Raw genomic sequence first — 14,806 nt, forward strand, 5'->3', positions numbered from 1 at the left:
TCCACTGAAACCTTTTATTCTTAGTTGGTCTTCTGTCCAACAACTTCTCAGATTTTATTGCCTCGTAGTATTCTGTCACCCTGGCCATTAGGGCAGCAGCTTTCTGCCAAGTGGAAATAATCGATAATTTTGGCATGTATTACATACAGCAGTGTCATATGGACCGTTGCTCAGTGTATCTGGGGGATCTTATATGAGTGACATTCCCTATAAAAGGCAGATGTTAACAATGTAGGTGACACTGTGAAGCCTAGTGCTGCCACTGGACCATATCCTATCCACTTAAAGATCATTTTTTGATCTCTTGCTGAACCTTGTGCGTATGTTCAGCACGTCCTTTAGGGAATGTCATGGAGCTGCCACACTATTAAAAGTACAGTGAGAGAAGGAGAAGTGCTTTGGAGTGCAGCTCATACTGTATCTTGTATTCTTCTGTTTATAATCCATTAATGTCTTTGCAGATGTATGGTAAGAGACCCATAGACAGATTACCACTGTTTTTTTTTTTTAAGTGCATAGAAATGTGTAAAAGGACTGTTTGTATGAGAGCACATGAAAGGCTCATAACAAGAGTAAAGTCCCCATTTGCACAAGATTTAAATGAGGAAAGGTAGGGTGACCTGTACTGGTCAGTGATTTTAATCCTGTCTGGAGCTCATATGCCTGTGATGTTTCACCTTCCATCCCAGTGATAATTATTGCCCATTTACTAATTTGTCTACCTATAACTTAACTCCAGTCTGGAAAGAAACTTTGCATTCTAATAGTGTATCCCTGAGTTTTCATGCGTAGCCCTGCATTTATTGTACTCAGTTTCATCAGCTCAGCAGTCAGCATGTTAACATGCTTAGTTACAGTGCTTACATGCTGATGTCTGGCAGGTATAATGTGTACAGTACCATGTTTACCATCATGTGTGTAAACTGACCAACAGACTGACCAAACAGCAAAAATTGAAGTACAAGTATATTAATATACTGTAGAGTTGTTTTGTAACATATAGCCAAATAAATTGCTTTGTGGGTGGAAATAAAGTATAAATGTCAAGTGTCAGCTGCAACTTCAAAAGGGAAAAACACATTTCTAGTGGGAAAGACTAAACTTAAAAAAGAGAAAAAAGAAGCCTAAAGACAGACAGTGTAGTAACTGACAGTGATCTCTCTCTGATGAGCTGATACATTTCAGATCTTTGATGATCAGACCTGACAGACAGAGCACACCTCAGTGTTACTGGATTGTGGATTACAGTTCACATTCCCTAACATGGTCATTAAGACTGTGTCTGCCACTCAGAGTCAGAGAGAACATATCACCCACGGTCACTGAATTTGAACGTTTCCTCTTGAGCTTGTCCTCATAGACTGATCAATTTCTTCTCTTCACAGAAGGCCAGAAGAAAGCAGATGGTCTGGGTAGAACACTTGTCACTGCTGTTTTGTGCTGTGTTAAGTTTCTGTTTTAGCTCTTAAGGATGAATAGTGCACACTGGTACACATAGTAAAAAAAATAATCTACATGACACAAGCTGTGTAGGTTACTTGGTCCTGTACTCTGTGCTGGGAGAGGTGGTATGTTATGTATGGGTTGTGTTAGTGTTAATTTGTACCCAGGGCCCATGCTCATGATAATCTGTCCATTTAAAGCTCTCAAGTGATTTTAAGATTTTAAAGTGTTTAATATGGTAAAACCCGTAATTTATTCTCTCTTTACTTAATGCACTGATGGAAACAGGATAATGTTAATTGGCTTGTAAATGTATTTTGCTGTCAGTGAAAAGTCCATCGTTAAACTTTAGTATCTCGCATTCCTGAGCCTATTTCTCTTATTCTCAAAGTTAACTGACCAAATAATAATGTCACATTGTGTCAAGATAATTCGATCGAGTTTCATAGCAGAAACAATTTCAGCTTCATATAAAATATTAGCAGATTTTTGGTGTTAGCCCTTTAAAAAAAAAATCAAGGGGCAAGTGCTTAGTTCTAGTTGTGAAATTTTGTTTACTTTACAACTCTTCTTTAGGGCTGTGGAAAGCCATTCAATGTATTAATTGTCTTCTGAAGGGACATTAGAAATGCAGTAAAATGATTTGATGCTCCTGTCTTGGCTTGATGCACAAAACATTTACTATTAATACGCAATCAATAACATAATTAAGATCAGCAACAATACAAACTGTTGCACACTGTTTCTCTCTCTCTCTCCCTCCCCCATTAGACATCCGTTGTTCCCCCTGCTGGCGTTGTTGTTTGAGAAATGTGAGCAGGCCACACAGGGATCTGAATGCATCACATCAGCCAGCTTTGATGTGGACATAGAAAACTTTGTGCACCAGCAGGAGCGAGAACACAAGCCCTTCTTCAGTGAAGATCCAGAGCTGGACAACTTGGTGAGCAAACTTCTGTGACAAACAGATGGAAAATCCTTAACACTCACTTAGTTTTAGTTAGATTTCACTTAGTTTGTTTAGGGAACCTAAATAGAAAATTATTTAGCTGTAAAATGCCTGCTTGTCTGTTTGCAGTGCATCCCATCATTCCTACTCCTAATCATTCCCTCCTTTTTCATGTAATCTTCCCCATCCTACCCCTACGCTTGCCCTTGTACAACACCTAGCAGTAATTACAAATTAAGAGGAGGAGGATGCTGATCCTGTTCACTGAGAAAAGAGGGGTAGGAGCTGAAGCCAGAGAGAGACAAAGGAAGACATGAAAAAAAAAAAAAGTGCACATTTGCTATTACAGTACTTGGGATGGCAGTCCGACAAGTGCTGAACAGTCAATTAACCTTGCATCTGTGTGTTTTATGAGGCACTGGGTGCGGGCATCCCTCCCAGAGGGCACTAACTCTTCCACAGGGCAGTAATGTTACACTGGGCTTGACTGGCTGTGATGGGTGCAAGAGTTACTGGTCCCTTGATTAAGCGAGTGCAGTTTAATTAGCTGATTTATCTCCTCCTTGGCCAAGCACTTTCCTGTCCATTCTGTTGACCTTGAGTGGTGACTTTGAAGGCGTGCAGCACAGTGGGCCTCACAGAGTGGAGAAAAGCCAGGCTATTGATGGCCAGATAACTGTTGAAGAGAAGAAAATACAAGATTATACGGATACTGTACATTAACTGAATGGATTATTAAAAATGTATGACTTACAAACAAAAACTCCTAAACTGGGCTAGAGTATTTGGTGGTTTTGCCAAAATTTGACTCGATATAGGAACTGTAACCATTTCACAGTTTCGAACAACACTCAGTATGTTCAAGTTATTTTTTCCTCCATTTGCTTTTTATTATTATTATTATTAATAATAGAAAATAAATAAACCTGCTCCCAAGCTGTTTCCAAGCAACCCAACTCCAATGAAATGGTCTGGTAAATATCAGACATTTGTCTGACAGTGTCATCTACCTCCAATATTATAAAAAGTTCCTCTCTGACCCCTGCCATTCATTCAAATTTTAAAAATGTCTGAGCAGAGCAATAATTCCATTGTGGAAGGGGAAGATTTTCCTCAACAGCTTCAGAGGTATCTGTAAAACCTCCCAAAAGAGGCTTCTATAACAATCCCTTTAGGTCATGATTCACTGGAGACTCTTAGTGCACTGTCATGGTCTGAATGCTTTCTGAAAATCTTTGTTTTGCTACTCCTGTCTTGAATTATAAATGTCTTATACATGTTTTGATACCAAAAGGCTTGGTCTTTGACTATAACCTTAAAGCTGCAACATCAGGAGGTGTACCATGATTTTCATACCTTACTTAATGGTTATCATGCGTTTTTTCCTCTTTCACTTTAATGAGTTACTTAACCTGCAAAGTAAAGAAAAATTTTGATGTCTTGCACTGAATTTAAATGGAAAGTCTAGTTTCCTGCTGTGGCAGATAATGCCTAATGTATAACTTCACTTCAAAACAGTGGTAGGGAAAATAGAAAATAGCTATGATATTGTGGGTCTGTAACAGAAGCTTTTAGTTCTGAGTTATAATTTAAAAAAAAAAAAAAAAAATTGCATGAAAGTTCATCGCTGACTGTTGGGAACAAAATGATATTGTGAAACAAAACTGCATCTCACGATCTCCATTCACTGAAGAATTCTGAGATGTAGCGGAGAAGCTCCAAAAAGAATGTGATTGTAACTTTAAGCTTAGATTATTTTGTTACTGTGAGCAGTAACATTGTTGGAAAACCCAGCAACACAGACGCAATTCTAGAATTTATATGACGAAGGTTTTTTTTAGATTTAAACCATAAATGTCGTGCTTGTCTTTGGCTATAAGAAAAGAGGAAAGATCCTTCCTGAAGTACATTTAATATGTGTTTAAGCTAATTTAAAAAAAACGCATTGAACAGACTAGACATGACATTTTATCAAACTCGTTATGTTTTGATGAAAATAAGATTCTATTTGTTTAAACACTAAAGCCAAATAAGCGAGTCCTACAGAGACAGTGGAGAAGCTTCAAGTTTGACCTCACAGCATTGCATATTAAAAAGGCTTTGTGTGTTGATTTCTGGCTCTGGGAGAGAAGGATGAAAGGATTAAAGCCCCCTTTGTATACTTGCAATATATATGCATCACTGGAATAAAGATTAAAGTTGATGTCACTCCCTGCTCATCAATAAAAGAAATCGCTGCATGTCACTTCCTCTCCTCACATCTCACCCTTTAAAGCTGACTGTAAACACCTCAGCTCACTCTTAATGTGGCCACTGTGTTTGAATATGTCCAGAGCTGATGTGGATGATCATCTATGCATCTGTATATTCAAAACAGATGCGTAAATGATCACCCAACTATCCAGTAATTTAGCACCCATGTGGTTGTCTGTATTAAGTTGTTTGTTTCCCTCCCCAATGGGTTTTCTGCAAAACCCCTTCAAATTTGCCGAACAGTATTAAGGCTATCCCCGAATTTTCACTCTTTGATTATGGTAGATTTTAACAATAATGAAAATCCATTCAAATACATTCAATTGTTTATTCCATAATCCTTTTTTTTTTTTTTGAAAACAAAAAAAAAAAAATGCAATAAATGTTAAAAAGGAAAAATACTGAATTAAAATATACAATATTAACATCTTAGTAACAATTCATTATATTAAAACTATATTTTAGAAAAATGAATAAAAGGGATTCAGTTTTGTAGAATGTTGTGAATGTTAACAGTTTTATGGTCCGTTTCCCTCAGATGGTAAAGGCCATTCAGGTGTTGAGGATCCACCTACTGGAATTAGAGAAAGTCAATGAGCTCTGTAAGGATTTCTGCAACCGTTACATCACTTGCCTGAAGACCAAGATGCACAGCGACAACCTCCTCCGTAATGACCTGGGAGGACCCTATTCTCCATCACACACCAGTCTCAGCATGCAGCAGGTCAGTCACAGACTATTTGGATTATACAGTTACTTGATGGTATCCCCTCCTTCACTTCCCAAGGTCCCAGTCTTGTCATTTATCACCAGGTAGATTTTGCTGTTGGGAGTTTTTAATAACAATAGTAGCGCTACCTTCTTACATTTGCTCACTAGTGTCTCTCTGTGATCCCCCAGGAACTAATTCAGACCTCCTCTCCATCCATGACCTCTGTCTCCAGCTCTGTTAACCCTTCAGGGATTGTGGTGCCTGCCGGCGGTCTGCAACAGGGCAATGTCGGCATGACTACCATCAACTCTCAAGTGGTTTCGGGTAAGCATTAGATTTTACGCACGCAAAAAAAAAAAAAAAAACCAAAAACGTTATAACACTATGACCCTGACACATACAAGATTCAAATTGTCTTGTATTAGTTTTTGATTGCAATGTCACATTTAAAAAAGGTTTGGATAGTGCTTATTTAAACTATTAACTGAATTTTCCCTTACTTACGCTTCATAGTAAACTCTGCTCTGCAGTAACTTTGACATCCATGATACTTGGATTGGTTAAGGCTGTTCTGGCCAGACAAGCACACTTGCTTTCACAATGCACCTAATTTGCACCTCTCCAGTATTATCATTATGTGGGAATATATTATGTCTAATATTTCTGAAACGTTTGCATTTGCAACACTACATTGTAGTGCTTGGAAAAAAAAAAAAAAAAACCCACATTTAGATATAAAGAGAATTTTGCTTGTTTGAATATATGGTAGAAATATTCTGACACCGATATTCAAAACCTACAGGGAATAGAGAGTTTGTCTCCAACAGGGGAAAACAAAAAAAACTAAATAAGAATATAGAGAAATTTCATTTGATACAAGTTTCAAAGTGAATATAGACAGACATTATGCAGCGATATGCAGTTACTTTTGTTACTAGAGAATAAATGTAAGTACCAGTTAGTAATGTGCATACAGTCTACTCTACTGAAGTTTCCATTCACTGATATACAGTTCAACATGATGTTATCCTTCTGGATCTGAAATAGTTTTGTCCCTAACTTACCACTAGAAGTTCAATAGAGAGGCCTCTTCTATACCTCCCCCTTGGCCAGTGGTGTCCCCAAAAGATTCATTTTGGGACCACTTTTGTTTTCTATATACAGCTGGGTCTATATTTTGACAGTTTTTGTAATTTTGCCTCTATACACCACCACGATGGATTTGAAATTAACACATCAAGATGTGACTGACGCGTAGAATTTCAGCTTTAATTCAAGGGGTTTCACAAAAATATCACTAACTGTTTAGGATTTACTGCCATTTTTACCTCATTTCAGAGGCTCAAAAGTAATTGAATAGTTGACTGTCAATCAATTTCATGTCCAGGTGTGGCCTGTTCTCTTTATTTCATGACAAATGAGGCAGTTTAGACAGATGGCAGAAACTTTAGGAGTGGCCAAATAAACAATTTGGTTCAAATTTGCAAAGAAGAAAATGCACTGACGAGCTCAGAAAAACCAAAAGGCCTGGAAGACCACAGAAGACAACTAAAGTGGATAATCGCAGAATTCTTTCCTTGGGGAGGAAAAACCCCTCGCAACATCTAGCCAGATCAAAAACACTCTTGAGAAGGAAGGTGTATCATTGTCAGCGTCTACAATCAAGAGACGCCTTCATCGATGTAAATACAGAGGGTTTACCACAAGGTTCAAACCACTGGTAACCCTCACGAACAGAAAAGCCAGATTAGCCTTTGCCAGAAAACATCTAAAAAAAACCTGCCCAGTTATGGAAGAAGATTCTCTGGACAGATTAAACCAAGATTGACTTATACCAGAATGAAGGGAAGAGAAGAGTATGGAGAAGGAAAGAACGGCTCATGAAACAAAGCCACCACATGGCATGTATGGCTGCCAGTGGAACTGGGTCACTGGTGTTTATTGATGATGCGCCTGTTGATAGAAGTAGCAGGATGAATTCTGAAGTGTAAAGGGCTATACTGTCTGCTCAGATTCAGCCAAATGCTGCAACAATGATAAAACGATGCTTCACAGTACAGATGGATAATGACCCAAAACATACTGCAAAAGCAACACAAGACCTTCTCAAGGCAAAGAAATGGAATATTCTTCAATGGCCAAGTCAGTCACATGACCTCAACCCAACTGAGCATGTTTTTCACTTACTGAAGACAAAACTGAGGGCAGAAAGACCTACAAACAAGCAGCCACTGAAGGCAGCTGCAGTAAAGGCCTGGCAAAGCATCTCAAACAAGGAAACTCAGCATTTGGTGATGTCCATGGGTTCCAGACTTCAGAGAGTCATTGACTGCAAAGGATTTTCATCCAAGTATTAAAAATAATCCTTATATTTATAATTATGTTTGTCCCATTACTTTTGAACCTCTGAAAATGAGAGACTATGTATAAAATCTGGCTGTAATTCCTAAACTGTTATATTTTTGTCAAACCCCTTGAATTAAAGCTTAATGTCTACACTTCAATCAAGTCTCAACGGCTTCATTTCAAATCCATTTTGTTGGTGTACAGAGGCAAAAATACAAAAACTGTGTGACTGACCAAATACTTATGCACCTAATTGTACATGCTGCCAATGAGTCAAATTTAAAGAGGTTTAACATTAAAATTCCACGTCTACAGCTGTGACACACAGCTCAGCTGTAGGTCCCTGTAGATACTAATGTAACCAAGATCTTGTCACTTACAGCAGAAATTAAGAGCTGGATGTCACAAAACATTTTACAATTTAACTAATCCATATGAGAGATCACTCTATTTGGCCCACCTTCTATTACCCTTCTTGTCCAGTCACAGCTACATCATCTATCATTCAAAATTAAGGACAGTGTCACAGTGGGGGTAGGATAGGACAGGGTGGACCCCAACACAGACACACAAAGGCAGTCTGATGCAGTGAAGATGCTTTAAAGGAATGAAAAGGGGCTTACAGGTAGAAGCATGGATGAACAGGCCGGAGGGTAGCTGAGCAGGTGGGCAAATGAGCAGCACTGGCAACAGGAAACAAAAGCTGATAACAGATGACAGTGGTAGGAACTGTGGCTCGGTGATGAGTGAACTGGGTTTTGGTGTGTGAGTGGGAGGGGAAGTTAGGTGATTAAAAATGAAAACAGGTGAGTAAGTGGAACAGGAAAAAACAAAAAGTCCGGGGACATCTTGTGGACGGATGGAGAATGGCCGGTTTGAAGGGAACGAAGGAAGGGATAGAGGTTGGAGACGGAGGGCCAAAGGGAAAACAGGGAGCAGATCATGACAGACAGTGCCCACAGCTTTGGAGTGATATTTGAGTTTTGTCTTTGGACCAGGGTGAATCAATCACGGTTTCTCCATCTTAGGACCTTAGCCTAAATTAAATTTGATGTGATGTTTTCAACTCTCTCAGATTTTGAGAAAGTAGTCCATTCTTTTATCTCTTCTCATTTAGACTACTACAGTTCTCTTTATTCAGGTTTTGGACTGACATTAGTTGCTCATCTCCAGCTATTTCAAATGCTGAACCTCAACTATTACCAAAAACTTAATTTTTTCCTTTCATTGTATTTTCATTTTATTATAATTCCCTCAGCTATTATATTAAATATTAATCTTCATTACAGCTATAGTGTCTTTTTTGTGTACATGTGTATTAGAGAGCCATGGTATGTATACTTCACAGAGTGCTTGGCTGATAGGTTCTTATAATGTCAAGCCTCTACAGTGAAATGTTAATCCTGCCCTCTAGAAATCCCTTTTAACCCAAAATAAATCAATGTCTCTGTCTTTGATCACTACACATTGAAGAGCTCAAACAGACTGTGATAAGAGTGTCTTGATCAAGGCTAATTAAGCCAGCAGCAAAAACACTCTCGCTTCTCCTTTTTTTCTCTGGGTTAAAGGATACTAATGCACCTTGAATTTAATAATTTTGTCACTTGTTTGCCTTGTATTTGTTTGTTTGGCTGACAAGAAGTTAATAAGGCTCTGGTGGTAGTGTTGGTTGTGGCTGCCAGTAGCTGCTGAAGCCACTTGATTCTCATGACAGCAAATTATCTCCTCAGGTGGGACCTTGTACCAGCCGGTTGCCATGGTGACATCACAAGGGCAAGTGTTAACGCAGGCGCTGCCGCCAGGAACCATCCAGATCCAGAACTCACAGGTAGTGTTGTTGGGCTGGCGGTGCTTTGGCCAACACATTCATTCCTTCCCGTTCTCTCACCACCCACTGTCTCAATTTGTTGTTATTGAACGGGCCTCTTTACATCTCACACAATCCCCCTGGGCGCCTATTCATTGTCTCTGTCTGAACACAACCCCCTGCTGGGACACAAAATGGAAATTGTTTATTCCCATGATGTGTAGGGCCCTTACATTATCCTGTCAGGTACGATGGCAGACAGTCATTTACTTAGTTGCTTAACGCTAACTTCGTTTATAGATCAAATATTTTTGATGATGTGATTTACACAGATGCAAGAAATAAATCTCAAAGTTGCTACAGAACATTCTCAATCCAACATTTTGTATCTTATTTTTTAACAACATTTTGACAAACTTGGTCTTTATAAAGTGCCACACATGGAGATGTGAAAAGAAAGAGAGTAAAGTATTGTGGAATTATCTTCGGAAGGAAATATTATGACCACAAATGTTTTATCTCCTTTCCGTGAAATAGAACCGTCAACCCCACATGAATGCCTGGAATTGGATTTTTTATGACACAAGGACACATTTGAGGTTTTATTATTTCCTTTCATTCTAGTTCAATTTTCACAGTGTATTTTTTCTCTTTGAGTGTTAGGTTGTTGTGGAGGTGAAAGAGCCTCATACTAGTTCCTAATAATCAATTAAATATTTAGCTGAGAGCTACCTAATTCAAATGAAGAAACTGTAACAGTGTTAGTCAACTCCAAAAATCACATTTACAGAATGTCTGTAGCAGGTGCATTAATGCCATGGAGGTCTCGTTCCCCCCAATATATGAAAAATGGAAATTTGCCTCAACCCCAGATATTTGAAATGCTCAGTCATTTGTACTTTGGAAAACTTAAACTCTGTAGTTTATTTGTCACTGAACTGTATCACTGTGAACCAACCAAGTTATCATTGTGTTGTTGAGCTAAACGCACACACCCTTGAGGAATTACTCTGTGTCCTGTTTGTATTGTGTGTTTTACAGAACATCCAACATGCAGCTGCTGGTTAAAGAGTTGATTATGGTTCATTGCCTTAAACTTAAAGGACTGTCAATTGTATCTATCGATCTATCTATTTAGTTCTACAAACAAGTGACAAAGTGAAAGAAAAACCTGAATTACCTAGAAGGGCACTCAGAGAGCGCAGACCTTCACCAAGGCCAATGTCAAACAACATACACCAGACTTCAGAGAAAAAAAAAATTCAAATTCATAGTTAATCAGACTATGCCCCAACCCTCCACCAAGTACGGTGAAGGGATGGTAATCCTGCTGAAAAATAAAGAAACAAAGAGACACGGCTGAAACCATAACCTCCTTGGTGGAGTTAATGAGAGGAGAAACATAATGAATGCAGATGCTTCCACACAGGTGCACTGCATGGTACAATTAAGCAAATAACATCCAATCATGCTCTGTGGCATGTATAATGCTGAGTAGGCCCAGTTGGTTCTGATTTTGTATCAAGATGGCAAGAGGCAAAGATCTAAGTGACTTTGAAAAAGTTTTCATCATTGGGGCACAGATGGCAGGAGCTTCAGTCACAAAGACTGTTCAGCTGGCTGGTGTTTCAATAGGAACTGTGGTCAACAGCGCACATTTGATGACCGTGATGCTCGTGCATTAGTGCAATAGGTAAGGAAAGACAGAAGAGCAACTCTTCCTCAGGTGACTGAGAAAGTCAAAGCAGGACGTGATCAGACAACAACAGTCTGTCGACAGTTCCACAGAGAAGGATATTATAGTAGGGTTGCAGGGCGTAAACCCTCATTACAAAGATGACTGCACATTTGAGAGTTCAGTGGTGCAAAAACCATAGACACTGGTCTACAGAGATGTGGAAAATAGAGATACGGTCAGATGTCTTCCTTCACCATATTCTGAACAACTGGACAAGTGCATGTTTGGTGTACACCAAGAGAACAGTACAGGCCTGAATACTTGACGCCTACAGTGAGGGGATCCTGTGGTTCTGTTACGCTGTGGGGGGCATTTTGCTGGCATGCTTTGTGTCCTATCTATCTATCTATCTATCTATCTGTTTCCGGTTTCCGGTTGCGAGCGTGAGTGAGGGTGGACGTGCGAGTGGCGGGAGTTGTGAATTGTATTGTGTGTGTTTCTGGATTATCTCTGCACCTTTTCATCTGTACATGATCAGGTAAGCTTCATTTTTCTAAATTGGTTCATTGATTTGTTTGCCGATCGACCGGTGGACTTGTCAGGGGGTCTTCGGGAGTGATGGCGTCCTCCGAGACGCCACCTCCGTCTATCCGGCAGGGAGTGCGGATAGTCCCGCCGGATAGCACCGTGACCGTAGAGGAAGTTCTGCTGGCCGCCGGTGAACAGGGGGGACACGATCAGCTGTGTTTTGCCTCCAGAATGAACCGAGCGATGGTTGTGTTCCTGAAGGACGAGCCTCAGGTGCATCGTCTGATCGAGAGCGGTGTGTTTATCAGGGAGAATTTCGTACAGGTCTCCCCGCTGTCGGTGCCCTCCACGCGCATCACCGTATCCGGTGTTCCGCCGTTCATCCCCAATGAATCGCTGGAGACCGAACTCCGCAGGTTCGGTAAATTCGCCAGCGGATTTAAAACAGTGAGTCTGGGATGCAAGGACCCCAAACTGAGGCACGTCCAGTCTCTGAGGCGGCAGGTGTTCATGTTCCTGGACTCGCCGACCCAGACACTGGAGGTGTCTTTCAGGGTGAAGCACGGCGACGGCCACTACCTAGTCTACGCCAGCTCAGGCCAGCTCAAATGTTTCGAATGTGGAGTCGTTGGTCACAAACGATTTGCGTGTCCACATAGACAACAACTGGTGGAAGCGCCGGCGGGCGGGTCCGCCGGGGCCGAGGTGACGCCGGCGGGCAACCCCGCTCGTGCCCGGGAGGCGGGTGGGCCCGCAGCCGGGACTGAGGGGGTGGACCACGGCCAAACTGTAACAGCCAGCTGCAGGATTCTGAGACTGCAAAGAACTTGAGCAGCTCTCGGTCTGCAAGGGCCGAGGCAAAGCAACAGTCAGAAGAAAAAGCTGAAGAAGCTGCTTCCACCAGTTTAATAGTTAAAGATAATACCGAAGGACAAAGTGTATTCAGTAGCCAGGTATCAGATGTAGGAGGAGACATGGAGTACGACTCTGAGTCAGACGCTGTATCCATTGGTGAGACTCCTAACAGGAACACAAACCTCTACTCTCTAGAGGAAATAAATCAGTTCCTGGATGAAACATTTGGAAAATCTGTTAAAGTGACTGATTATTTCAGAGACACTGACAAGTTCATTAGAGCTGTTGGCATATTAAAAAAACTGGTTGGGTTTGACATTTTGGACGAAAAGAAACGCTTCCGTCTAATAAAACATGTCACAAATTTGAGGAAAGAAGCAAAAAATAAAACTGTTAGAAAGACTAGAAGGTCGCTGACATGATCATGTACCACAAGGTGTTTCTTCCTCTTTACTGTTCCCTGCTTGTCTTACGTCTTATATTTTTCTCTGTCCTCTCTATGCGGAGCCTCAGAATAGGGTCGCTAAACATCAATGGTGGGAGAGACAAGCACAAAAGAGCTCTAATATCTGAGGTCTCTGCTCAAAAAAAGATTGATGTGCTTTTTTTACAAGAGAGAGACACAACTCAGACAGACGAAGTAGATTGGGGTTTATGGTGGGAGGGTACATATGCCCTTAGCCATGGCACCAACTTCAGTGCAGGAGTAGCCGTTTTGTTAAAACCAACCACAAATACAACGGTCCTGTCTACTACTGAAGTAGTGAAGGGACGATTGCTGATGGTCAGAGCAGAAATAGAGAAATCTGTGTTCTGCTTTGTCAACATATATGCTCCGAACCAGGGGGCTGAAAGAGTAGTCTTGTTTAACAAGCTACAAAACGAGCTAACGAAACACCATCACGACCAACTCATCATTGGTGGGGACTTCAACTGTACTGTCGACTTTACTGTGGACAGGACAAGCGAGGAACCCCACCCGCAGTCATCCCAGAACCTAAACAGCATTATAACACAAATAGATCTGCTGGACGCGTGGAGGGTCAAACATCCACAGTCCAGACAATACACATGGGTGAGGGTCAGAGACGGCACGGTCAGTGCAGCCCGACTGGACAGAATCTATATCTCCCAAAGTCTCAGCTCCAGACTGGTTGAGAGCACAATTAGTCCAGTTGGGTTCACTGACCATCACTTAGTCAGCATAGATCTGTATATTTCACCGGGTGAAAGGGTTAAATCTTACTGGGGTTTTAACAACAAACTCCTTCTAGACAGGACTTTCTGTCACTGCTTTGAGCAATTTTGGCAGTAGTGGAAAATTAAAAAAACTGACTTCAGTTCACTGAAATTGTGGTGAGAGATTGGCAAAACACATTCGTGTTTTTTGCCAACAGTACACCTGCCATTCCACTGCTAAAATCAAGTTAGCAGTGCAAGAACTTGAAGCCAACATTAGGGAAATTGAAGAGGGCTTGCATGGCAACCCAGATCCTGCTAAGGGCCAACTGTTGCAGGAAAAAAGGTTGGAGCTGAGCTCCTTACTGCAGGAGAGAATAAAAGGAGCCCTCGTCAGGTCCCGCTACCTCCAGCTGAAGGACATGGATGCTCCAAGCTCCTTCTTTTTCAACCTGGAAAAATCGGTCGCCCAACGAAAGCAGATGACCTGCCTTAGGCTGCCAGGAGGCAGAGTGACCGCCAGTCCGGATGAGATGAGGAGCCATGCAATGGACTTCTACAGCGACCTCTTTGGTGCAGGCCACTGCAACATGGAGAGTCGCGAGGAACTTCTGCAAGGGCTTCCTCGACTTAGCCCGGATGAGAAGGCTGGTCTGGATCAGGAGCTGACTCTGGAGGAGTTGACGGTCGTCATCAACCAGATGGCATCAGGACGGGCACCAGGGATCGATGGTCTCTCCAGTGACTTCTACAAGCATTTCTGGAACACCATCGGACCCGAATTACATGGTGTTCTGTTAGAGTGCTTTAGAACAGGATCTCTCCCAGTCTCCTGTCAGAGGGCTGTGCTCTCCCTACTACCCAAGAAAGGAGACCTGGCCCAACTTAAGAACTGGAGGCCAGTTACTCCTCTGTACAGATTATAAGGTGCTTTCCAGAGCCTTATCAAACAGACTTAAGGACGTCCTGAAAATAATTGTAAATATAGACCAGACCTATTGTGTACCAGATAGGACAATCATGGACAACATTTTCCTCATACGAGATGTTATTGAC

At 41.3% G+C, this 14,806-nt stretch overlaps 1 protein-coding gene and 1 long non-coding RNA gene across 4 annotated transcripts in view; one reads left to right on the forward strand and one right to left on the reverse strand.

The window, feature by feature from the left end:
* The window catches only part of pknox2 (pbx/knotted 1 homeobox 2), a 101,629-nt gene that overhangs the window by 75,748 nt on the left and 11,075 nt on the right, over positions 1-14,806 (forward strand). For all 3 annotated transcript variants that reach the window (XM_040150009.1, XM_040150008.1, XM_040150010.1), the window contains 4 exons: positions 2,215-2,386; positions 5,184-5,369; positions 5,546-5,681; positions 9,434-9,531. In XM_040150009.1, the coding sequence (XP_040005943.1) occupies positions 2,215-2,386; positions 5,184-5,369; positions 5,546-5,681; positions 9,434-9,531 (592 nt within the window). The remainder of the gene's footprint in view (positions 1-2,214; positions 2,387-5,183; positions 5,370-5,545; positions 5,682-9,433; positions 9,532-14,806) is intronic.
* LOC120802322 lies at positions 740-8,467 on the reverse strand. The gene is made up of 2 exons (XR_005709219.1): positions 8,327-8,467; positions 740-3,068 (listed from the first exon to the last, which is right to left on the reverse strand). It is a non-coding gene; the product is annotated as an uncharacterized LOC120802322 (long non-coding RNA).

This window comes from Xiphias gladius, chromosome 17 (assembly GCF_016859285.1).
Source record: "Xiphias gladius isolate SHS-SW01 ecotype Sanya breed wild chromosome 17, ASM1685928v1, whole genome shotgun sequence".
Classification (NCBI taxonomy): Eukaryota; Metazoa; Chordata; class Actinopteri; order Istiophoriformes; family Xiphiidae; genus Xiphias; species Xiphias gladius.